Here is a 25,234-nt window from a genome sequence, read left to right on the forward strand (position 1 = left end):
AAGTCACTGAACGCCTCAACACCTAAAGTCGTTAGCATAAATCCCCAGATATATTCATAAGAACCTCTGAAGGCAACAAAAATGAAGGATGGGGACTTAACATCTCTGCAGGATGAATTTAACCTTTAAGTACATAATGCCTTAGAGGATATTGTCTTGCCCAAAAATGGGGAACTCCCTGGCCAAACTGAATGTTCCACTGGGTCTTAGAGAGAGAGACCTTTACTGCCTTATATTCATATGCTGGAGAAGACATAGCTCAAGCACCCCTCTCACTATAGAATCCTGGCTGCAACCTGTATGGCTAGTATAGAGCTTCCAGATGGTACTGAAATCCCACTGCCTATCCTTGAATAAATGTGGTTATAAGAAGAGAAAGAGATAGGAAACAAAAGCAAGTCAAAGCAAACCAAAGGAAACTGAAGACCCAGGCATGGTGGCACACACCTGTAATCCCAGCACTCGGGAAGTTGAGGTAGGAGGATTGCCATAAATCAAGGCCAGCCTAAGCTGCATAGTGAACTCAAAGCCAGCCTGAACTACATAGCAAAACCCTATCTCAAAAAATCAAAAAATAAAAATAAATAAAGGAGACTGAAAAGAAATGAGCATTCCATACCAAGAAAACAATTGCCTGTAAATTTTTCTGCCTCTTTTCTATCTCTTCTCATACCATCAGAGCCCCCAAATGACCTGTAGTAGGTCCAGTGACAAATGGTGAAGGTGCTTACTTGACCCTAGATGGCACTGTGGAGCAATCTAAAAGAAGGCTCAAATGGTAGGGACAGTAGATCCCTGGTGTGCACTTTCCAGCAGGAAACCAGGTAGAGCCCAGGAGCTCCCCAAACAACTTCTTTCCTTTTACCACAAAAGCATTTATAGGCGGCTGATGCCATGAACAAGAAAGGAGGGAGATTCCTAAGTATGAAAGTGTCCCTGGCACCTTCTGAATGTCCCTGGAGTCCCGACCACGGGCTCAGCTAGCCATAAATTGTCAGTCCCTTTTCCCAAGTGCCCACCATCCTGCCAGTAGGAAACTGGGAGACCCATGGTTCTCAGGAACAGGGACTTACCTCCTGGCTCACTTTGGCAATACTGTTACTGGCCAATCATGTTTTATGTAAGTACGGTTCACTTGCTTGCGCTGCCCAAATCAAAGGAGTCCATTTAGTAAAAAGAAAAAGGATTTATTCAAATCTAGCTCTGAGGAGGCAACAGGGCCCATTTGCTTAAAATCACCATCTCACTGAGTACAGGTAAGGGTGTTTCATAGGAAGGAACAGAGGTGAGGCGGGGTACAGAGAATAATATGGATCTTTACACTTCCTTTAACGCTTCCATTCATCTTCATTCAACTCATAGTCACCATTCTTGTAGAAAGGAAACTGGGATCCAGCCCCTTGAATCTGGCACCTGCAAATTCTGTCCTTCTTTTGAGGTGGGAGAGGAGGGGGTGTTATGTGCTCAGCAGGAACACATTTGGAGAAATTGCTTATCCCTAAAAGAAAAAATTCTTTTAAAGTTCTATTTTGCAGTGCCAGTTACAGGACTCTACAAGCAAGCACAACACCTGTGGTGGGCAGGTACAGACAGAATGTCCCTGGGAATGAGAGGATGCTTCCTTGCTTACTTTTTTTAAAAAACCAGGAATAGAGACTGAGAGTTGTAAATGTGGGAAGGTTATATTGCAGTAGCCCTGGACTGTGTTCCCTTCTCCCATCTCTCTCTTTTTTTGGGGGGGGGGTCTTCACCAGTGTCTTTTCTTTGGGAAAAGAGCAAAAGAAATTCTTGCTTACTGACCTCAGTGTGGGTCACAGATATAAATTATTTCATGGAAATGAAGACACCTGCAGAATTCTTTAAAACAAACAAACATACAAAAATTAATAACATGTATTCTGCAATAGGGGAAATCATCCACTGGCTTAAGGTTTATATGGTTCTCTCAAGTGCCATTCAATTATTTGTTTAAGCCAGATGCTTTTGGGTAATGAGGCATATATCAGTCCACTATTGGTACAATAATGCTGTACAATAAAATGCCCCCAAACTCAGAGCCCTAACGCCACAGTTACTTATTCTCAGTCATGCAGTTAGGGGTCAGCTTGTCTGGGCTGTGTTCAGTTTGACTGGTCTTCAAGCTACAGATTGGCTTCAGGTCTTTTCCAAATATTTCTCACCTTCCTTGGACCACTGGGCCAGGCAGCTGTGTGTTCTTTTCACGGTGACAGGAGAAGCAAGGAAACAAACTGAACTAAACAGCATATTTTAAGCCACTGCTTGGATCACATCTGGTAATATCCACACAGCTAAGTCCAATGTAAATGAAGCAGGGAAGTCTATTCTTCCCATACAGGAAAAGGGACTATTGCCAATATTTTAACCAATAATCTAATTTAACACACAGTGTATGGTTAGACTACTGGATGCCATAAGTTTGCTGTCCTGCTTCCTTCACTGAAAATGTGTTCCCTGGTTAGAGGATACAACATTCTGTTTGACCATAGAGGTTAGTGCTGCAGGCAGGAAGGGCACATCCTTATAGGACTGTATATCTATGCTCGGGAGACATATAGCTGTCCCCTCCAAAGGTCTAATATAATTTACTCCTGCCATGTGACCAAAGCATAGAATGCTATTGGGTCATCAGTAGCCATTCAGATGAGCCATGATGAAGGGCAGCTCATGAGGTTGAACCCAGGCATAGCCTCCAACCTGTTATGATAGCCATTTGTATGTGGGCTCTTGATGCAAGACCTGGGGTGTTTGAGGAAAAAGGCCAACATTCCCAGATTACAATAATGTCCTACCATACTGAATGCCCTCAGATGAATGTTTACATAGGACAAGAAATAGGTCTACTCACAAGCCTCTCCTCCAGATTTCCTGTATCTAATCTCCAGTCTTATTCTTTCCAAGACTCTGATGAACTTGTGACCGAATGAGCCTAAAGAAGTCCCCAAAAGAAACATACAGACCTCAACTCATGCAAACAATGAGTAGGTTGTAGGCTTACTGACTTCTGTCACAGAAAATAATTTTAGGACATGTGAGTGAATAGCATGGCAAGGTTTATTAGGCAGAATTAAAGAAGTACACACTTTGAGAGAAGAGATTGGCAGGGGGAGACACTCATTATGGGTAGTCTGGAGTTGGGAATTTTTATGTGATCTTGGGGGAATCTTCGTGATGGATGATCTAGGATGTGTATTCATAGTGTCTGCCAGGGTAGCCCATTTTGTGGGCTAAGTTAGAATGCAAACCATGTGCATGTGTTTGAAGTTTAGAGATATACAGTATAGCCCCATGAAGTCCCAGTTCAGAGTTCTTGGCCTCGGTCATTGTTAGATTTTTTCCATAGAACCTAACTAATAAGTGTTTGTGGAAACCCCCACAATTTCAAGGAAATTGCAAATAACCCTCCTAATTGTCTTTTTGGCGGGAGGGTTGCAAGTAGCCAACCCGAGAGTGTTATTCATTTCTCCTTGCTGCTGATTGGCTGCTGCCCGCCATCTCCAGCAGATGCACCAGCATTCCCACATCATAATAGGTTGCTCTATTGCATAGCCATAGTGTATAGCTATCTTCAGTGTTCTCAGATTTTATTCTTCTTAAAGCCTTAAGGTCCCTAAGATGCTGCCAAAATGTCCTGCACCTAAGGGAGACATAGCATATTTAGGGTTTAAACTATAAAAATTGGCATTTATGGGCATTTTTCTGACCATATCTGAAATTCGCGATTTTTCACAATTTTCGGGTTCTCTAGAAATGTAACCCCCGTGAATTTCGGGAGTCCACTGCACTGCCTATTTAATAATGTTGCTTCCTCGAGGATGGAAATCATTGGGGAGAAAAGAGAAAGTCCACCTTACAGGCTTATTGTATTTTTAAGAGTGTTGGGAATTTTTGGGAGTGAGTTTCTGGGAAGGGAAAAAGGCATTGAAACCTTGGATAAGTTTGTGTCCTGAAGCTGCAGTTTTTCTTAAAAGTAGAGTTTTAAAATTATGATTTTTCTTATCCCCTTTCCACCTCTCTATTTTCTTCTACCCTACCTCAAACTGGCTGAGGGTACTTTAGCCAGTACCCACTCTAGTTACATCAGAAGTGAAGCCGGGCATGGTGGCACATACCAGTAATCCAAGCACTATGGGAGGCTGAGTCAGGAGAATCATAAGTTTGAACACAGTTTGGGCAATTTAATGACTTAATGAGACCATGGGTCAAAGCAAAATATAAAAAGAGATTTGGGAATGTAGCCTAGTGCAAAGGCCTTGGGTTCAATCCTGGTCGCACCAAAAAAAAAAAGTAAAAAGAAAAGTGGAAAACCAGACATACTGCCAGAGTTCTACCATCAGAGATGACTTCCTGGCCAGGGATGTAGCTCAGTGGTTCCAGCGCCTGCCTTGCAATCGCAAGGTCCCGAGTTCAACCCCTGGTACCAAAAAAAAAAAAAAAGATACAGAGATGACTTCCTTTCACCAGTGTCTTCTCAGATGCCCACACCCAAGCAAGTCCAGGATACAATCGGTGTCCATGCCTCTGCCAACATCCACCTGACTGAGCAAGGCAGCATCGTCTCCATCCTCACCCAGTCAAGCCTTTCCATGACTGCAGCTCCTGCTCACAGCAAGACACAGGAGAGACCCTGAGCCAGAATCCCCTGCTAAGATGCTTCCAAATTCCTGACCATCAGAAACCGTGTAAGGTCATACAAGTTGTAATTTGCAGCAGTGGATAATCACTTTGTAGTTTGCAGCTGCAAACACAGAACAGCAAAGAAGGGTAAGGTTATGAAATTTGGTGAAGTATTCTCTATGAAAATAATACAAAAGTATTTCACTCATATCCCTTTTTTTTTTATAGAGCCAGGGATCGAATTTAGGACGTTGTGCTTGCGAGGCAGGTGCTGTGCCACTGAGCTAAATCCCTGGCTCCTTGACTCATATTCTTGATAGCCCTAGACCCTGAGTGATTTTTAGAATTCCTTCTATAACAAAAACAAAAAATCTCCCTGTCTCAAGGACAAACTCTGGAATTTCAATACGTTGAAAAACGATGTTACCCTTTGTTTAGTAGATAGTATATTCCAGGCAGGCAGTCCTCTTACATTATCTTTCACCGATATGGAAACTGACGGGTCAGGTAATTTATTTCAAGACACACAGTAAACGGCAGAACCAGAATTCCAAGCCAGATTTATATTCCACAGCCCTGGTTCTTTCCACTTCGTTATCACAGCCTCTCTAAAAGTGATCCCGGGGCGCCCATAGTCTTATTTATTTAACTTTTTGTTGTTGTTGTTGAAACATAGCTTGGCTATGTAGCTCAGACTTGCCTCAAATTTGCGCTCCTCCTGCCTTAGTTTCCTACTGCTGGGATTACAGGCGAGCAGCTCCACGCCTGTCTAAATTTGAAGTTTTCAAAGGGAAAGTTTAGTAGGTGTGAACTCAAGGAAGCAAGAATTGAAGCCGGAGCTGGATCTCAGGGAGCGCTTAGGAAAGACCCAGTTTATGGGGCTGGGCGGGACGCTTCCGGGCCGGAAGTTGCTTTGCCCTGAAAAATCATGGCGGCGCCGGCGGCGCTCGCCCTCATCCCGTAACCAATGGAGCCCCGACTTTGGCCCTACTCACGCTGATGACCGCGGCTCTAGAGTATATGATGCAACGCCCGAGTCGAGGAAGTCGCTGGTGCACGTTGGGGTGACAAGGCAGTGGTGGTATTGCAGGGTATGTCCTTGGAAGTGGTCAGGACGACCGCAAGAATGGTTCTGGGTGAGTGAGACTTGGCATGGTGAGGGGGAACCCTGGTCCCTTAGCCCTTGGCGCAAGGTGGGCGCCTCCAGAGGTTGGTGGAACGCTTTGTGGGGCGGGGGGGGGTGATGCTCGGTGGCCCAGGCTGGGCTCCCCTTGAGCCCCGCGTGCCCCGGTGCTGCAACCATGGCCGGGCCCGCCCCACTGCCAAAAGTCGCGTGATTCCGCTGGGACTTGGGCGATGTGAGGGCTCAGGCATAGTGTAGCCTGCAAATATGCAGTTCTTCAAAGTGATCTCCAGGAAAGGAGTTTATGTATTTTAATTCTCTGTTGTACATGCTTCCTTTTGTATTGAGATTTCCAGTAAGAGAGAAAAAAATTAGGAGATCTGGGCTGATGTCACATCTAGGCTTCTGCAGTTGTGAGGCCTTCTGCACTTTTTTGGAGGGGAGGGGGTGCCGCTATGTAGCTCAGGGTGGCCTTGAACTCACGGTGATCCCCCTGCCTCAGCTTCCTAAGTGCTAGGATTACAGGCATGGGCCATCGGGCCCACCTCACCTTCTGCAATTTGTTTAACCTCAGAACTTGGGTTTCTTAAGAAACTGATATTTTCATTAGCCATCTGCACACTGGCACGGGGATGTCTGATCTGTATGTGTTGTTTCACCGTCAGTATAGCTCTTCAAGATGAATATCGTTTTCCTTGTTTTATAGAAGAGGAAGTAAGCTCGGATAGGTCAAGTAAATTTCCCAGGGTCACCCTGGTTTTTAAGGTACCACAACTAGGATTCCAGTGTAGGTCTGGCTATAACTAAAGACCCTGCTTTGTTGATGGGTAGTCAAGTAGATAGAAACAGTATCACAAATTAAAATGAACAAAGAGTTCATTTTGAAAAGCGAAATTTATAACTCATGTTTTTAGGAGATACATTTCCTTGAGATAGGAGGGTGATTATTTTGGACTGTGGTAAATTTTCCTAATCTAGTGCTTATTCTGTTTACAAACATAAAGAAACAGCTAAAGTAGTTGCATTATAAAGTGCCTGAGTTATTGGTCAAACAAGTAACTTATTCTCATTTTGTGAAACAGCAGAGTTGTATGTGTCCGACCGAGAGGGAAATGATGCTACAGGAGATGGAACCAAGGAGAAACCATTTAAAACAGGTCTAAAGGTAGTGTCTCTTCTCAAAGAAAAATGACTCTGCATTTATTAATGGCTTTTGTCAATGACATATGACTTGTCAAGAATTTTATTTTAAGCACTAGGTTTTGAGTAGAATATCAGAAAAGGGAGAATAAGGAATATTATACAGAGTCCACCAAATAATATATGCACATTTCAGAAAAAGAAAAAAATAAATGTCTGGAAGCTAACGGCCACCACTTTGAGCACCTCTTATAATTGTAGAGGCCAAAGGTAACTTGTATTAATCTCATGATTTCTCAGTAAATTTAGTATTAAAATATTTATACAAGCGTTTCTTTTTGGACTCTGCAGATGTGTAGCTTTAAGAGTGCTGGATGATTAGAATCTAAACTTCTTTGAACATTTAAAACATTTGTCTTCCTTTCTTCTTTCCCACAAGTCATTGGATATTGAGATTTTTCTAACATGTCAGGTTGCTGGTTTTCAGTTTTTGTAAGAATAAAAATCATCTTTCTGTGGTCTTGCTGAGTGTGTGACCTGGTGATTCCTAAGAGGCCTGTGGGTGAATTTACTTCTATGCAGCAGTGACCTTGAACCTCGTGAATGAGAAGATTTTTATCAGTACAACCAAGAATGCATACGTTTCTCAGAGCAGACTCCTGGATCTGGAATTCAAAATACAATTCCAGTTTATTGATGTGCTACTGTTTCTCCCAAACCAGAATCTTCAAATAAGTTTAACACATTTTTTCTGAGAAGACTTAAGTGGAAACCAAAATACAAGCCAAGGGGTTCTTCAAGAGCTTGAACTCACATGTTTGTTAGGTAACAGTTGCATCCATCTTAAGTTAGGCACAGAAGGTTTCTGTTGAACTAGAACGCTAGGATCCTTTGGTTACAACTGCCACATAAAGGAGATAGTTAAACTGCTCTTCCTTGGAAAAACAGCCCTGATATTTCTTCTTCTGTGCATCCATACCTGGGCAATTCCCTTTTTTGTTAGTTGTGTTACAACATTTACAGTAAAACCTTGGTTTTTGAGCAGAATTCATTCTAGAAACATGCTTGTAATCTAAAGCACTTGTATATCAAAGCGAATTTTCCCGTAAGAAATACAGTATACTCTGTGAAATCATGGTTCAGAGTTTGCAGCCTCAGTCATTCCCAGATTTTTCCTTATAACCTAACTAATAATTGTTTGTGGATACCCCTGCAATTTCAAGGAAACTGCAAATATCCTCCACCATTGTTTTTTTGGCGGGAGGTTTGCAAGTAGCCAATCTGAGAGTATTATTCAGTTCTCCTGGCTGCAGATTGGCTGCTGCTCTGTAACCCATCTTGGCAGATGCACCAGCATTCCCGCATCGTAACAGGTTGCTGTACCATGTGTAGCTATCTGCAGTGTTCTCAGTTTTGTTCTTAAAGCCTTAAGATCCCTAAGATACCACCAAAATGCCCTGCACGTTCTAAGGCTTCTGGCAATAAACCTAAGCCCCAGAAGAAGCTTAAGACACTCCAGGAGAAGGGTGAACTACTGGATTTGCTCTGAAAACAAAAGTTATGCCATGGTAGCATAATAGGCATTTTTCTGACTATATCTGAAATTCACCGTTTTTCACAATTTGCAAGTGCTCTAAGGAACATAACCCCTGCGAATTTTGGGCGTCCACTCTAATGGAAATTCAGATGATTTGTTCCAAAACCCAAAAATATCCTTAAAAAATGGTTATAATACTGTAATATAATATGAAATAATAAAGAAAATATAAAATATAAAGAAAAATATATTAATCTGTACTTACCTTTGAAAATTGCGGTTGGTGTGAGGGAGACAAGTTTATTGTACAGAATGACTTACCATCACTAATGGAATGACTGCTGTTTCTTGGCTTAATGGAGTCTATTACTTTCAGTACAACTTTAATAAGGAACCTATCCAATGACATTTGCTTTTGCCTCCTTTTGAGAATTTCTCAGAAATATGAATTGCATTGTTGTTAAGCAGATTCATTGCTTGCACTGCTACAGCCTTATTCCAGTGGTGCTTTTTCTACAAAATTTTGCAGTTTCCCACATTTTACACATCTCCCTAATCTCATTTGAAGTGAGGGTTCCCGCACCTTTTTCTCCTACTCTGCAGAGGAGAGATCTCCTTCATAAGCTCTTGCTGTTGAGCAACGTTTACCTGCAATCCTGCAGTGGGGGTGGGGCATTGACTTAGTTGTGATCATGTGATGTTTGGTGTCACATACTTGTATTGCAAGACATCACTCATTTATCAAGTTAAAATTTATAGAAATGTTTCTTCATCTTGTGGAATACTCACAGAACAAGTTACTCGAAATTCAATGTTTTACTGTATTATCAAATCTTTCTAATCTGGGAGCATTCTCTTCTCTTTAAGGTTAAACCATATGGTTATGCTCTGGTGTGTCATACATGGGTCTTGCTTTTTATCTCTTAGAGGGAAATCTTTGTTTTCTTTCTGAGTTGTTGGGGTGCCTCCCTCAAACTGACTACACCATTTAGGTGAATGAATATGTGCAGAATGTCAACTGTTAGCAAAAGTGTGCCATTCCTATTCAAGATAGGACAGTTTAGCTCTTTCAATTTCAGTGATATAAAAGAGGAATCAGTACAAACTGTCAGGTAATAATTGAATGTTGAATTGCCTGCAGATACAGCCAGGCGTTGGTTAGCGACCAGGACAGAGTGTACTTGCACAAAGATGGCTGTTACACAGAAGGTGATAGAATCTTATGGGACATAGTTGGATATGTGGTTCATCATTGATTGAAATGTTATGTGGTACATGATGGCACCCTGTGGTGTCTTAATTTTTGAAAATGTGGACTTTTGGATGTTTTATAAAGACTCATGTTCCTTCCTTGTATTCATTAAGTTGAGACTAATGGCCCTTCCTTTTTTTTATTAGTGCATGTTTATAGTACATAATGATTACATTCATCATGAGGAAATGGTACATGTACATGGCACATCTTAATTCTTTCTATGTCCCCTTCACCTCCCTTCACTCTCAGCTGCACTTTTTTCCCCACCCTCCTCCCTCCCACTTCCATTCATGTCTTTTTTTCCTATTATATAACTTTTATTTTACTCATTTTTATATTTTGGGTTTCTCATATATAAGAGAAACTATGCGATATTTAAGCTTGTGTGTCTGATTCACTTAACATTATGATCTCAAGGTGCATCTGTTTTCCTACCATTAACTCGTTTATCCTTCTTTATGGCAAACTAATACTCTATTGTGTATGTATACCACATTTTCTTTATCCATTTATGTGTTGATGGATATATATAGGCTGCTTGCTAGTTTTACCTATTGTGAATTGTGCTGCTGTAAATATGGGTATGCATTGAAATATGTCTTTAACTCTTATGGGAAGATACCTAGGAGGGGAATAGCTGGGTCAAATGGAATTTCTTGTTTTAGTTTTTTAAGGAAACTTCATATTGATTTTCATAATCAGTGGTGGTTTACATCCCAATCAATAGGAAGGGTTCCTTTTTCCCTACAGCCTAGCCAGCATTTGTTATCCGATTTCTTGATGGTAGTCATTCTTTCTGGAGTAAGATGTTTTAATTTGCATTTTTCTAATGGACAGTGATGTTGAACATTTTTTCATGTATTTATTGGCCATTTGTGTTTCTTTTTGAGAAGTACCTGCATTTTTTGATGGATCTTTTATTTTGGAGAGTTTAATTATTTTGAGTTCATGTATTCTAGATAGTCCTCTACCTGAGAAGTAGCTGGCAAAATTTTCCAGTTCTGTAGGTTGTATTTACTCTGTTGGTTGTTTCTTTTTCTGTGCATCAGCTTTTGTAATTTGATATGATCCTATTTTTTGATTCTTGGTGTTAAATCCCTTGTACAATTGGAGTTTGGTTCAGAAAGTCCTTGCCTGTGGCTATGTCTTCAAGCGTTTTACCTTTTTTGTCTTCCAGCAGATTAAATGTTTCTGTTTTAATATTTAGATCTTTGATCCATTTAATTTTATTTTAGTACATGGTGAGAAATATGAGTTAGGTTTCATCTTTAGCATGTGGATAGTCAGTTTTCCCAGCACCATTTGTTAAAGAGGCCATCTTTCCTCTTGTGAAAGTTTTTGGCCCCTTTGTCAAAAATTAGGTAGCTGAAGGTACTTAGAATTGTTTCTGCATCCTCTATTCTGTTGCATTGATCCATATGTCTGGGTTTTTTTCTCAATACCATGCTGTTCTTTATCACTGTAGCTTTGTGGTATTAATGTTCCTCTAGAGTAGGTTGATTTTTCTAAGCTACAGGTCTTGCCACCAGAGGAAATAATTCATTGTGTTTTCTTTTGTTTTCTCTTTCCCTACCCAAGGCTTTGATGACAGTAGGAAAAGAACCATTTCCCACCATTTATGTAGATTCACAAAAAGAAAATGAGGTAAGGTGAACCCAAAACTTTTCAGCATTATACTTTGTGAATAAATTTTGAATTGAATTTAAATATTGAATAAACAAGTCTTGGGTAAAATTAAGTATCTGTTTTTCTCTCTAGCGGTGGGATGTTATTTCTAAATCACAGATGAAGAGCATTAAAAAAATGTGGCATAGGGAACAAATGAAGAATGAATCCCGGGAGAAGAAAGAGGTGACTAAAGCTTACCACTATACATGTTTTACCATTTGGAATGCTGAAAGCTGTGTTCATGTGTTGACTTATTATTTAAATTAGGCAGAAGATAATTTGCGAAGAGAAAAGAACCTGGAAGAAGCCAAGAAGATTACCATTAAAAAAGATCCGAGTCTGCCAGAGCCAGAGTGTGTAAGTGTGCACATCGCTTCCTGTATCATGGGCTGGCTCACGTCATGTCATTAATTTTAGCTTTGAGGAGTAGGCCCCATTGTTTGTCCTTGACATTGATTGTCTTTCCTTTTAGAATGGATAGAGAAAGATTTTAAGGCAGGGAGGCTGGTTCTTTAGGCGTTTGCTTTAACATAGAGTGTAGTAATTGCATATTAAACACATTCTCTTTTGACCGTCCCAGCAGACCTTGGATGCAGCCCTGGCTGTGTGGTGTTGGTCAAGTGATTTGACCCTCTTGAGTATCTGTTTCCTCACCATAAGATGAGGCAGAAATCCATGACTTTTATAAAGTATGTGATTCTGTGAAATTGGGTTCATTCTTTCCTTCTGGAACCCAAACAGCTTGCAGCACTATGAATGGACATGGTTTGAGTCCCAGTCGTTTTCTTGCTGATAATTGTCATATTTTCCCTATTTAGTGATGGAATTGTTTTCTTGGCTATGTTCACCACCCCGTTCCTCTGTACGTCTCCTCTCATCTTCATCTTTCAAACAGAAAGCCTTATTTTTAGCTTCTCGGTCCCAGAGTGTATTGAGGGACTGTGAGGTCATGGAAAGGGCCCTGTGTGGCTAGGATTGTTGCTACTGTGGGGAGTAGGTGCTCTGCTGCTGACAAATTGAATTGTTTATTAACTGATTTTCTATGGCAGTATCTGAAAACTTTCTGGGTGCCTCTCATTGCCAGTTTTGCATTAAGAAAAGACTTGGGTTTTTGTTTTTTTCTTTTAACCATTTTAATATGGTGAAATTTTTCAGTTCTAACCTGCCTAGTGACTGCCTCTAATTTTGTATTATAACTTTTTTAACACTTTATTACTACCCACTTAATATTAATGAAAATATTAGTATGTGATAAATGACATAGTTGTTCAACTATTATTTATTTTAATTTATAGGTGAAGATTTGCGCATTAGAGAGATATAGAGGCCAAAGAGTAAAGGTGTTTGGCTGGGTCCATAGGCTGCGTAGACAAGGTGAATGGTACCGCTTTTCTTTTCCTCTTTAATTTCATACAGCTCTGGTCTTAGATAGAGAAGAACATGAAGGCATTTACTTGGGTTTATTCAGAATTTTTGGTTGTTGTGTCATTGTTTTATTTTGTTGTGCTAGCTTTTAAATAGATACAGTGATTTATATTCTAAATTTATTCTTATTTAACATGACTAAAGTTTAAGAATTATTTAAATATATTGTTAACCGATAGCAACCGCAATAATCAGGTGTCCAGGAAATATTTGTCCAATTGAATTTTAGTTATTTAATGAAAAACCGGAGATAGGTTACAAGAAGGCCAGATCCTGATCTAAAACTTGCCTGTTGTGTTTAAACTCTTAAATAATGGGCATATTTGCATTCTGCTTCTCCCTTGGTCCTCATGTTTTGCTCTCTCTGGTTTTTTTGTTCCTCTGTGGTTCTGAGGATCAGACCTAGGGACACTGCCACTGAGCTGCTTTCCCTACCCCTTTTTATTTTTTATTTTGAGACATGGTCTCGCTAAGTTGCCTAAGCAGGACTCAATCTTTGATCCTTCTTCCTTAGTCTCCCTTGATGCTGGGATTACAGGTGTGCATCTCTGTGTCCAGCTGCTTCCTCTGTCGTTTTATAACATATTATTTTTATCATGATTATCAAATCATTCATGAATAAAATGGAACATAAATGAAGAAGAGAGTGCTTCTGTTCAGCAATATTTATGCCCCTCCCACTGAGTGCACAACACTACTGTATGTGTCAGGGGATTCAAGGGTGAATAAAACATAATCCTTCAGCTCATTGCTTATTATCTTGCTGACCTATGGGTGTGTGGATCATGAGAATTGCATAAGATTTAAAAGCACAATGAAAATGAAGTGCTTTATGCATATTGTGTAGCAGTGTTACGGGGCATGTCAAAATAAGGAGGTCACATGAGAGGCTTAAACTTCCCATGTTTAACCTTGAAGTTTCCTTTATGTAAGATTAAATTATGAAAAGTACTCCGATCACTTCAGAACAGTCTGGCTAGATTTCTGTTTCTCATTTTTAGGAAAGAATTTAATGTTCCTGGTGTTGCGGGATGGTACAGGTTATCTTCAGTGTGTCTTGTCAGATGATTTGGTAAATATTTTCTTAGACTTTTTCAGTAGCTGTATTATTTTAAGGATTTTTAGATCTGTATAAATATTTTAAACTTATGTTCAGCAAATGCACTTGTCAAAATATGCTATATGTCATAAATACAAAAATTTTAATTGTTAATTATACCTTAATAAAGCCGGGAGGGCTTTTATTATGGGAAAATTTGCAATGTACAAAATGTACAGCATAAAGAACCTTTATCATCTAGTTCCAATAAATACCAGTATATGGCCAGTCCTGGTATGATGTTGCTGTCTTAGACGTCATATCATTCATTCAGGTACACTTCTGTGTGCATTTTTCAGAAAGAAAACTTTTTCAGTACTAAGATTGAACTCAGTGCCCCAAACTGAGCTACATTCCCAGTCCTTTTTTATTTTGAGACAGGGTCTTGCTAAATTGCCCACACTGGCTTTGAACTTGTCCTCCTCCCTCAGCCTGCCAAGTAGCTGGAATTATAAGTGTGTACCATTTTGTCCAGTTAGAAGAACTTTTTCATGTGCAATACAGTGGACCCTTGAGTTATGACCAGCCTGGGTTATGACTGGAATTTTAGTTTTTTGACAAAAGTCTTAAGTTACGACCCACATACTGGCCACTTGTGCTTCCAAATGGTTTGAAACAGCCGGGGATTTAGCTCAGTGGTTCCGCTGCCTGCCTCACAAGCACAAGGACCTGAGTTTGATCCCTGGTACCAAAAAAAAAAAAAAAAAGGTCTGAAACAGATTTAACCCTTAAAGAATTCTGGAAGGAACATTATGACATCCTTTCCTGTGTGAGGCTAATTGAGAAATCCTGGGCCAATGTCTCTCTGACACTGAGATCTGCCTGTATACAGGAGAGAGACTTTGTGTACATTTTTTTTTTTTTTTGATACCAGGGATCAAACTCTGGACCTTATGCTTGCAAGGCAGGCGCCGGAACCACTGAGCTAAATTCTCGGCCCAGGAGAGAGACTTTGTTTTTGTTTTTGTTTTTTTTTGGTACCAGGGATCGAACTCAGGTCTTTCCGCTTGTGCAGCAGGCAGCGAAACCACTGAGCTAAATCCCCGGCCCAGGAGAGAAACTTTGAAAGCTGTGTAGAAGAGCCTGAGCCTTCAATTGACCAACTCGAGTTACAACCAGCCCTTGTGAACAAATTGAGTTCATACATCAAGGGTTCACTGTACTTAACCTGACGTTATCACCTTCCACCAAGCTAGTACAACTCCTAAATATTATCTGAAACCCTGTCAGATTTTCCTGATTGATTCATAATGCCTTTTTATGGTTGGTTGATTTGAATGAAGACCCAAACAATATCTCCATCTTGCATTTAGTTGATATAACTCTGGATTTGGTTGATTATATCCTTGTGGTATCATTTAACATATTCCTTTGATCGCTGTATGATTAACAAACTATAGAGACTAGGTCTGGATAGGTTCAGTTGTTTTTGTTTTGTTTTGTTTAGCCATGATTACTTCATGGGAAAAGCTGTGCTCTTCTAATTGCATTATATCAAAAGGCATGTTATGTCTGATTGTCTCTTTTGTAATTGGTGGGTTTAGGTGTTGACAGTCTGATATCCTCCATTGTCAAGCTCCCTATCACCATTCTAATGACTTCAGCAAGTATTTATCATCAAAGTGTAGATGGGCTCTATCTGTTAATTAAGTGGTCTGGATTTAACCATAAAAATGAACTGTCCAGATAGATTTAAATGAAGGACAGTAGTGTCATTTGTGCTTATATTATGTATGTTTGTAAAGTGGGGTGCATATATATATATATATATATATATATATATATATATATATATATGCCTATGAATAGCCAAGTGTCACTTGACAAGGGTCACATTCTGAAAGATGAACCTTAGGCAATTTTGTTGTTAAATGAACATCATAGAGGGGCTGGGGATTTAGGTCAGTGGTTCTGGCGCCTACCTCACAAGCACAAGAACCCGAGTTCAATCCCCGGTACCAAAAAAATAAATAAATAAATAAAAATAAATAAAAAAATGAACATCATAGAGTACTTACACAAGCTAAGACAGCTATCATGCCACTATACGATATGATCTCATGGGATGACCACCGTATGTGTAGCCTGTTGTTGCCAGAAACATTGTTATGTGGTGTATGGCTCTATTGATAAATCTGTCTTCTGCAAGAATAGTTATTCTTTCTTAATACTAAAAATCGGTGGCAATCTCATTTTTTATTTTATTAGCATTTGACCTGGCAACTTATTTGTAAATAATCCTGTTAACTTTACCTATGTTAGACTATTTTAATGTGAATAACTTCTTTTGAACTTTGATCTTTTTATAGTGTCAGTGTTACAATGGAGTAGTTTTGTCCACTGAGAGTAGTGTTGCAGTATATGGAATACTAAACCTTACTCCAAAGGGCAAGCAGGTAAGTGGATTGATCTTCTCATTGAGTGAATAATAGTGTTTGTTTGTTCTCACATGTTTTTGTCTGTACTTTTGATGTTTAGCATATAAATACACTAATCTGAAGCACTTGTAAGTTTAGTATGCTTTTTCCTTTTCCAGTGAAATATGTATACTATACAATTTGTCTTCTGTTTTATGTTGCTGTAACAGAATATAAAGAAAAATTTATTTCTTGGGAGTTTTAGAGGCTGGGAAGTTCAAGCTAGAGGGGCTACATCTGGTGAGGGCCTTCCTGCTGTGTCATAGGATGACGAAAGGCATCACATGGTGAGAGAAATGCTTGGGGTAGAAATCAGGATGGGACTACACTCCCTTTTGTAGCAAACCCAGCCACATGATAACTTTCAGCTAACCCAGTCCCCAGGTAATGAATTAATCCATCATGACCTAACCAACTCCCATTAGGCCCCATGTCTTAGGTACTTTTTCTTGTTGCTGAGACAAAATACCCGACATTCAAAGGAGGAAAGCTTTATTTAGCTCACAGTTTGTGGAAGTTTCAGTTCATAGTTGGCTGCTCCAAGGGAGGATGGCACACTAGAGGAGCATTGCAGAGGAGAAAGTTCTTGGTGGGCAGAAGGCAGCAAAGTAGCAAAGAAGCAGCAAGCAATGACAGCATCCCTCTTTCTGTCCCTTATATTCTATACAGGGTGGGCCTTCCTGTAATCTACACCCAGAACTATGCCAAACCAGTCCGTGGAGTAATTTAGTAATCACACCCTTGATCTCAGTATCACATACTTAATCCCAGCGTCACACACTCTGAGTCCAGCCATCTCTGCCCATCTAGGACTGCAAGACACAAGCCATGACACCCACCTCCCAGCACTGCTGGATTGACAATTAAATGTCCCTGTGACTTTTGCAATGGACAAAACTAAAACCACAGCACAATTCATATGATTAAAAAGAGCTCAAACTTTCAATTTCACAGAATTCCTGATTAATCTTCATGGGCTATAATAAAGCCATATGGGGTTTATGAATAACTGTAAAGGTAGATGGAAATAAACACTTTACAGCCTACCCAAAAATTTCAGAAGAGAACAGTAGTCTAAACCTGAAAGTTTCTGTACAGAATTTGAAAGCCTTTTTTTAAAAAAAATCAAACATTTCTGATATTCAGAGAGCTATTTGTTCTATAGCCAAAGACACATAACCTATTCCAGTTCCAGTTACTTGTTAGTAATTATAGTTCAAATAATTATTAGTTGGTTAGGAAGGAAAATAAACGCATGTAATATATTAACCACAAGAGGGAGCAAATAGCCCTAATCAACTAGAAATACATTGAGATCTCATAGAGTCCATGTAAAAGAGCATGTAATAAGATTATCCGGGGGCCATACCTGCCTTGCAAGTGCAGGGTCCTGAGTTTGATCCCCAGTACTGGGAAAAAAAAGATTATCTGATTCACATTCACTTAGTTTTCTTGGAAGTAATGTGATTGCAGAATAGAGTGGTTGTCATGATGTTACTTGTCATTTGTGTTTAGCACCAAGATAATTATATATTCCATGGTGTTACTTTTAAAATGAATTGCTTTTATGAAATTATTAGGGAGAAACTATATTTTTACATATATATATCCCCAATCAACAGCTTTTAGTAAAACCTTTCCATTTTAAGTTTTTCAATGTGGATAGATTAAATTATTGGGCAGAGATTAGAAAGATACACCAAAACGTTAATAGTAGTTAGTATTTACTCCAGGTTGCAAGATTACAGTTTATTTTCTAGTTTATACTTTTCTATTTTAAAAAAGAGTGTGGCTGAATGATAGATATTGGGGAGTAGGAATAAAATGTTCAAATGGGAAAGGAAAGAAGGAAAAGAAAAAAAGAGTAGAAGAAAAAATGGAAACAAAGCTTTTATAAATAAAGAAGAAAGAAAGGTTGAAGGGAGGAGAAGGAAAGGAGAAAAAAGAATCAAGATATGTACAGGTACAACTTCCCTATTATAAATGTGATCATTATATATATATGTATCAAAAAATGTACCAATAAAATTAATCTAAAAAATACATGCATACTCAAAAGAGTGGGCACATTTACTCTGAAAGAAATATTAAATATAAAAATATTGTTAAAATTGAATTCCTGGTCTTTTTATTTGAAAGAATAAGGGTACTTATGATACAGTTCTTAGAAATATCACCTTATCAAAAATCTGGGCATAAAATGTTCAATACTGTTCAGTTATTATTTCCTTCTCCTTCTCTCCGTTTCTCCTCAATCTGCTTTCTTTGAAATATAGGCTCCAGGGGGCCATGAGCTGAACTGTGACTTCTGGGAACTCATAGGGTTGGCCCCAGCTGGAGGAGCTGATAACCTGATCAATGAAGAGTCTGATGTTGACGTACAGCTCAACAACAGGCACATGATGATCCGGGGAGAAAACATGTCCAAAATCCTAAAAGCACGTTGTACAGTCACCAGGTGCTTCAGAGATCACTTCTTTGATAGGGGGTACTATGAAGTGAGTATGTGTTAGTCTTCTTTTGCAAACAGTCCCTCTTTGCCATTTTGAGACTTGAAGAGCGGTCTTCACAGCGGGCCTTTTTTTACTCCTTTCCATATGAACAGGTTACTCCTCCAACATTAGTACAAACACAGGTTGAAGGTGGTGCCACACTCTTCAAGCTTGACTATTTTGGGGAAGAGGCGTTTTTGACCCAGTCCTCTCAGTTGTACCTGGAGACCTGCCTTCCAGCCCTGGGAGATGTGTTTTGTATTGCACAGTCATACAGGGCAGAACAATCCAGAACGCGAAGGCACCTGGCTGAGTATGAAATTGTCTTTTTGTTTTTATTTATTTTTAGAAAATATCTTTAGGGGAGAAAGCTTTATGTAGGTAAATTATATCTATATTTTAAAATTTCATACATTACAGGGATAATGAAAGTTTGCCTCTTAAGGCATAGCTGAGTTCTGTTTTTCACTTTGCTTTGTTCTCTGTGGGTTAAAGAATAAACAAGAAATACTACTCAAGGAGATAGAGGGGTGTCCAGACTAACTTACAGATTTGCTTTGTTAGCAGTGTTGGAGTTTTGCCTTTCTGGACAATTTCCCAGTGTCCAAATCTTTGCTTGAGAGAAACTTAATATAAAAGAAGAGTTAGGGCCGGGGATTTAGCTGAGTGGTGCTGCTGCCTGCCTTGAAAGCGCCAAGGTCCTGAGTTCGATCCCTGGTACCAAAAAAACAAAACAAAACAAAACAAAAAACAATAAAAGAAGAGCGACTGAGCCAGTGTCTTGTTCTCCAGATATACTCATGTGGAAGCAGAGTGCCCTTTCCTGACCTTCGAGGACCTCCTGAACCGGTTGGAGGACTTGGTTTGTGACGTTGTAGATAGAGTCTTAAAGTCTCCAGCAGGAAGCATAGTATCTGACCTCAACCCGGTAGGTGTAGTGTTTCATGGAAATCAAAGGATTATAATCCTTTTCTGGAAGACAGTGGAGTCTTAACTCTCACTTTTATTGATTTGATTTGAGCTGAAATAAGTGACTAATATTTTGAAGACTAAAATTTAATATTAGCCAGTGCCAGTAATTTCATATTTTAACTTTTCTAAGAGGAGGTCCATACATATTTTCCATTTGAGGGGTGTTAGCATAGTTTCCCACTCTGAAATAATCTGTTGTAATAATGATGAGTGGGTTTTGGTTAATGGACATTTTAAGGTTGGTGATTTCTTTATATGCCCTGTGTTTTTCCTTTCTGCATAGAACTTTAAGCCCCCCAAACGGCCTTTCAAAAGGATGAACTACTCAGATGCTATTGTGTGGCTAAAAGAACACAATGTAAAGAAAGAAGATGGGACTTTCTATGAATTTGGAGAAGTATGTATTCCTGTTCCTCCTGTTTCAGAGGTGGTAGTATGCTTAAGTGGATTGCTGTTCTGGTTAACTGGCTAATATAGAAGGCACCTGCTTCTTGGGCCTGTCGGTTCATTATAGAATGAGCATTGGCAAATGCATAGCCTTCCTTCCTATGTCATCCTTCATCTCTTTTCTTACCTTCATGATTGTTCTTTAGCCTAAGCTTTTAAACTCTAGGCTGGCAAGGATGCTTTTGAAGTTTGTGAAGCCCTTGAAATATGTATAAAATATTGGTCTATGTATTTATTTGTTTTGTTTTTCTGCAAAAATGTTTCATACTTTCAAAAGGGATTCATTCTCCCCAGAATCAGTGATTTAAAACTGGTTGGAAGGAGATTCAAAGAAGGTAGCCACTGAATAAGATAAAACCAAGAGATGGGGCTGGGATTTAGCTCAGTGGTTCTGCCACCTGCCTCACAAGCGCAGGGTCCCAAGTTGGATCCCCAGTACCAAAACAAAAACCAAGAGAGAAGGCTTTGTTAGGGAACATGAGCTGGTACCCAGGATAAACTTAGCATGTTGATTTTGATTGTGCCTAGGAACCACCCTCCAAGCATGGACTGGGAACATGGATTGGCAGTAATATTAAAGGCCCTCATTCTTTTATGTTTAACCATTCTTTACATAATATTTGCAAATCTATTTGATAAGTGAAAAGTAGGTAGGTGCTGCTAACTAGAGTTTTGGTTTTTAACAAATTTATAGGGAAGACAAACAGTATATTAGATCTCTACAAATTACTCTGTCTTGTAAATTTGTATAATAACACAATTTTGAACAGAAAACTTGATTACTTTAGTATGCCTTGTACTCAGCAAAGTAATGTAATATTTGGCAAAGTGGGGAGTGGAAAGAACACAAGCTGTGGAGCCAGAATATTTCCCTCCCCAGGGTGGACTTATCTCCCATCTCTGTCCAGACCTGTTGTGTAACTGAAGACAAAAGACTTGTTCTCTTTTAAGTGATGAATCTCTACTTTGGAGGTGACATCTTCTGGATAAAGTTGTGGGGACTACCTGAGCTAAATGCCTAGCAGGGCCCATGGCACAGGAAGCCTCAGTGCATGTCAGCAAGCACTGTATACATGCTATCATCCCATGCACATGAAGGGGCTAGAGAGATAAGTGGTCTGTGGACTTGACATTGTGCAGTAAAGTCCCTCTTCTGGTAGTTTAATCTTGTGCAGAACCCCAGTATATTAAGCAGATACAAGCTAAGAGGCCAGAGCTCTCTCATTCATTTCTCATCTCCTCCTATACCTCAGAGAGTGTGGGACCAGAGAAGAGAACAGCTGTGCCACCTGATTGCTCAGCTCTTGTTTCAGGTTTTTTTTTTTGTTTTTTTTTTTTGGTACCGGGGATCAAACTTGGGTCCTTGCGCTTGTGTGCAGCAGGCAGCGAAACCACTGAGTTAAATCCCCGGGCCCTCTTGTTTCATTTCTTACATTAAACAAATCAATGAGTCTTGTCCAATTTTCTCAATCAGGTTTTTACTGGGACAAGAGTTTTTGGTTTGAACTTGAATTTATGTTTGGTTTACGGAAGAATGTTTAGAGAGAGAAACTGATTCATTTGATTCATCATCAACTAACATTTCCTGGCTAACTATTCCATATGTGGTTACACTTACAAACTTGATACTGGTTATTTGTCTTATAACTGTCTTACTACTATTGAAGGCATAACTGATTTATTATAACAGGAAAGAAGTGCAGATAACTGAAGAGTTTAAAGATTAATGTCATTAATAACATACTTTTGTGTGTAGATCAATGATGTTCTGGAGCATTCACTGATTAGTTTCTACTTTATGAGGCTCAGTGGACCACAGTTTGCTTTAGAGCTTGATAAAACTGACCACTGAAAAAAATAACAGTGGTCAGCTTGGAGGTTTTTTGGTTTTTGTTTCTTTTCATTCCTCAAGAAGCATGAAGCTTGAGATGTACTGAAGAAGGAGGCAGAGCATTTTACAGTTCACTTAACAACTATGGATTTATAAAATAGGGTTTTATTTTTTTTCAAAAGAAATTGTTTCTTACACGAGTGTTTATGGATTATGGTTTAGTGTGCATTCTCTACCATGTTTCTTTGATGGGAGGAAGGGCTGGTACAGGGTGAAAGACCTGCTTCTGTCTCGTACATTTTGAGTCATAAATGTTAATCAAATCTTGTTTAACCTCAGGATATCCCAGAAGCTCCTGAGAGACTGATGACAGACACCATTAATGAACCAATCTTGCTGTGTCGATTTCCTGTGGAGATCAAGTCCTTCTATATGCAGCGATGTCCTGAGGATCCTCGTCTTACTGAATCAGTCAGTTTGTTATTTAGAGCATTAGAAATTTTGCTTTTTAAAAGAAGGGAGGTTGTCATTTGGAATGAGATACAGCTCATGACAAGTATTTCATAATAGAATGACAATAATTAGAGAAGTAGGTTTTTCATGTTCCCATGATTGGGATTAACATGCTTTGTTAGAAAATTTGAATATTTGAATTTTGCATGAACACAGTCTGGATTCCTTTAGCTATAGGAGCTTAAATTATAATTTTCATTGAAGCCTCACAACAATACTATGTTTGATAGCCTGGTAATAATTATGTGGTTTTTTTAACGTATATTCAAAGGTCGATGTGTTGATGCCCAATGTTGGTGAGATTTTGGGAGGCTCCATGCGTACCTGGGACAGTGAAGAACTCCTGGCAGGTTATAAAAGGGAAGGTATTGATCCCACTCCCTACTACTGGTATACAGATCAGGTAAAAATAGTTTTTTAAATTGTTGAATTTTTTCCATTGTGATAGTTCTGTATACATTGACATTTTTTAAAGGCGAGCATTCCAGATGGTACTTTGGTATTTGAATGAGTTGTACTTAGTTTTGTGCCTATAATAATAATAATACATGTAAAGGTTGCAATTATTTTCTTTGGCCAAGTTATATGTTAATTTCATTTGAATACCTCTACTCATTGCTAATTATCATTACATCCTACTAATATCTAGTACTATCTTTTATTTTTCTGTAATAAATGGAGATACCTAATACAAAAGATTCCAGGGAAATGTTTAATTCCTGGTTTTCATACTGAGTGTTTCTTTTCTTTGCAGTACTGGAGATTAAACCCATGGCCTTCACATGCTAGGCGAGCAACATCCCCAGCTCTTTTTTTTATTTTTTTAAAAAAAGCTTATTTTGAGACAGGATTTTGCTTCGTTGCCTAGGCTAGCCTTGAACTTGTGATTCTCCTGCCTTAGCCACCTGAGTAGCTGGGATTACTGGTGTGTACTACCATGCCCAGTTTGAATTATTTCTTTACACATGGTTCATGAAGGTATATAGATTATGGGTTGAATTCTTAACCACAATGAGCTGACTCTTTCCACAGTGGAAAATTTTAACTTCTTTAGATAAAATTTTACAAACATTTACTCCTCTCATTCTTTCTCTCTCTCTGTCCCTTTTTATTTAACAGAGAAAATACGGTACATATCCTCATGGAGGTTATGGCTTGGGCTTGGAGCGATTCCTGACTTGGATTCTGAATAGATACCACATCCGAGATGTGTGCTTGTACCCTCGATTTGTCCAGCGCTGCAAGCCATAGTTGGTTCCTCTGAAATGTGAAGAAAAGAATACAATTCATGAAAAGAGCAGACTGCCTCTTTAAAAAGAAAAAAAAGACAAAAGGCCAAAATCTTCTCTTTTTTGTTCTGTTAGGGTATAACTGTTCCTCTTTTCTCTATTTTTTTTTATGCCTACTACCATAAAAAAGAGTACATTACTGGAACATCAAGTGACACTAAGGTCATTGTAAGAGAAATTATGTGTTACAGAGTTTGGGGAAATATGTGGCACATAGCTTAGTAGTTGTAGGTACATTTCAGTATTTTATCCAGTTATAGGGTATAATCATTGTGTTTAGTATACCATCTGTAATTAAATAGTTTTCAGTTATAGTCTGATCCATTCAAGTAATTTAATTCTTCTCTCCTTTTAAATGTAACTGAAATTCTTTTAATTTATATCATTTTATTGTATTGATGAGATAAACATCTTGGAGAAATTGGCAAATATGACATAAAAATCTGCTAGTATTAGAGAACAACTCAGCAGTACATAACTAGCATCTAATGAATCCAGCCTTTTGAATTTCTAAATTTGTAAGGCTGCTTATATGGAAGAATTTGTAGAAGTGGAACTTCCTTGAAATTGGAAATGACCATAATTTGCTGAGGAGGCATATTTGATGATTCACAGATTCCCTCTTACCATTAGTTTAAAATAAAGAGGTAGAGTGAGCTTCTCTCTTTCCTGGTGGTTCTTAAGTAATTAAGAAAAAGTAAGTTCTAAATGTATTTTCAGGTGGCTGTGTGTGAGTCACCCTGCCTTGTCTTTAGATCTGATCTGTGTTACCTTATGAACTCATCGTGGGCTCAATGAATGGCTTCCATGCAGATTGGGTTAATTTTTCTCCTCAGTGCATGCCGTGTATTCTCCATCAGCTGTATCCCCAGCAATCAATAAATGAACAGTAGTAAAACTCTTTGCTGGCTTAGTTTTCTCAAAGCTGAATATCTCTGTCTCACATTAATATATCCCTTACACGTTTTTTAAATCTTTATATTTCATGATGTGTACATGTAAAGTTAGATATTACTAAGTTCAGCAGGTATTACTAAAGATTTATGGTAATAAAGAATGATTTTTAAACATTAGATATTTGGGTCCTAGCTATAGCATTTTTATATTCTTTTTTTTTTGGGTACCGGGGATTGAACTTGAGTCCTTGCGCTTGCACAGCAGGCGGCGAAACCACTGAGCTAAATCCCCAGACCGCATTTTTATATTCTTATTTTTTAACACATTAGATTTTATCCTGTTTTGCAATTACATGAAAAAACAGGTGGAAATGGGGCATTTATAGCCTATTTGGCTTGTGTCTTTAAATAAAAAATACTTGGAAGAATGTTCATGAGCTCTACTTGGTTTCAACTAGGCAATTCATTAGATCAGAATTAAGTGAAGAGGTGGGC

At 38.9% G+C, this 25,234-nt stretch overlaps 1 protein-coding gene across 3 annotated transcripts; it reads left to right on the plus strand.

The window, feature by feature from the left end:
* Nucleotides 1-5,550: 5,550 nt before the first annotated feature.
* Nucleotides 5,551-24,744, plus strand: Nars1 (asparaginyl-tRNA synthetase 1). Of its 3 annotated transcripts, none has more exons than XM_004858395.3 (15): nucleotides 5,551-5,771; nucleotides 6,841-6,923; nucleotides 11,269-11,334; nucleotides 11,449-11,541; nucleotides 11,626-11,715; nucleotides 12,654-12,732; nucleotides 13,785-13,855; nucleotides 16,192-16,278; nucleotides 18,576-18,797; nucleotides 18,905-19,104; nucleotides 19,584-19,719; nucleotides 20,047-20,160; nucleotides 22,381-22,512; nucleotides 22,826-22,957; nucleotides 23,674-24,744. In XM_004858395.3, the coding sequence occupies exons 1-15, from the start codon at nucleotides 5,729-5,731 to the stop codon at nucleotides 23,803-23,805; spliced, it is 1,680 nt and encodes a 559-aa protein (XP_004858452.1). In that variant the 5' UTR covers nucleotides 5,551-5,728; the 3' UTR covers nucleotides 23,806-24,744. The 3 variants fall into 3 exon arrangements, with proteins under 3 accessions (XP_004858452.1, XP_004858454.1, XP_004858453.1); XM_004858397.3 differs by having other exon boundaries at nucleotides 5,551-5,726; XM_004858396.3 differs by having other exon boundaries at nucleotides 5,570-5,771; nucleotides 6,844-6,923.
* The last annotated feature ends 490 nt before the right edge of the window (nucleotides 24,745-25,234 follow it).

Source organism: Heterocephalus glaber, unplaced genomic scaffold, assembly GCF_053883595.1.
Source record: "Heterocephalus glaber isolate CG9 unplaced genomic scaffold, H.glaber_assembly_v1.0 deba00000331, whole genome shotgun sequence".
Classification (NCBI taxonomy): Eukaryota; Metazoa; Chordata; class Mammalia; order Rodentia; family Bathyergidae; genus Heterocephalus; species Heterocephalus glaber.

Bases quoted from the DNA above. Each gene is read 5' to 3' on its own strand.
- Nars1 (XM_004858395.3), top strand. From the start codon at position 5,729: ATGTCCTTGGAAGTGGTCAGGACGACCGCAAGAATGGTTCTGG. The intron at 12,733-13,784 runs GTGAATGGTACC...TCTCATTTTTAG, and splicing joins CCATAGGCTGCGTAGACAAG to GAAAGAATTTAATGTTCCTG. The intron at 22,958-23,673 runs GTAAAAATAGTT...TTTATTTAACAG, and splicing joins ACTACTGGTATACAGATCAG to AGAAAATACGGTACATATCC.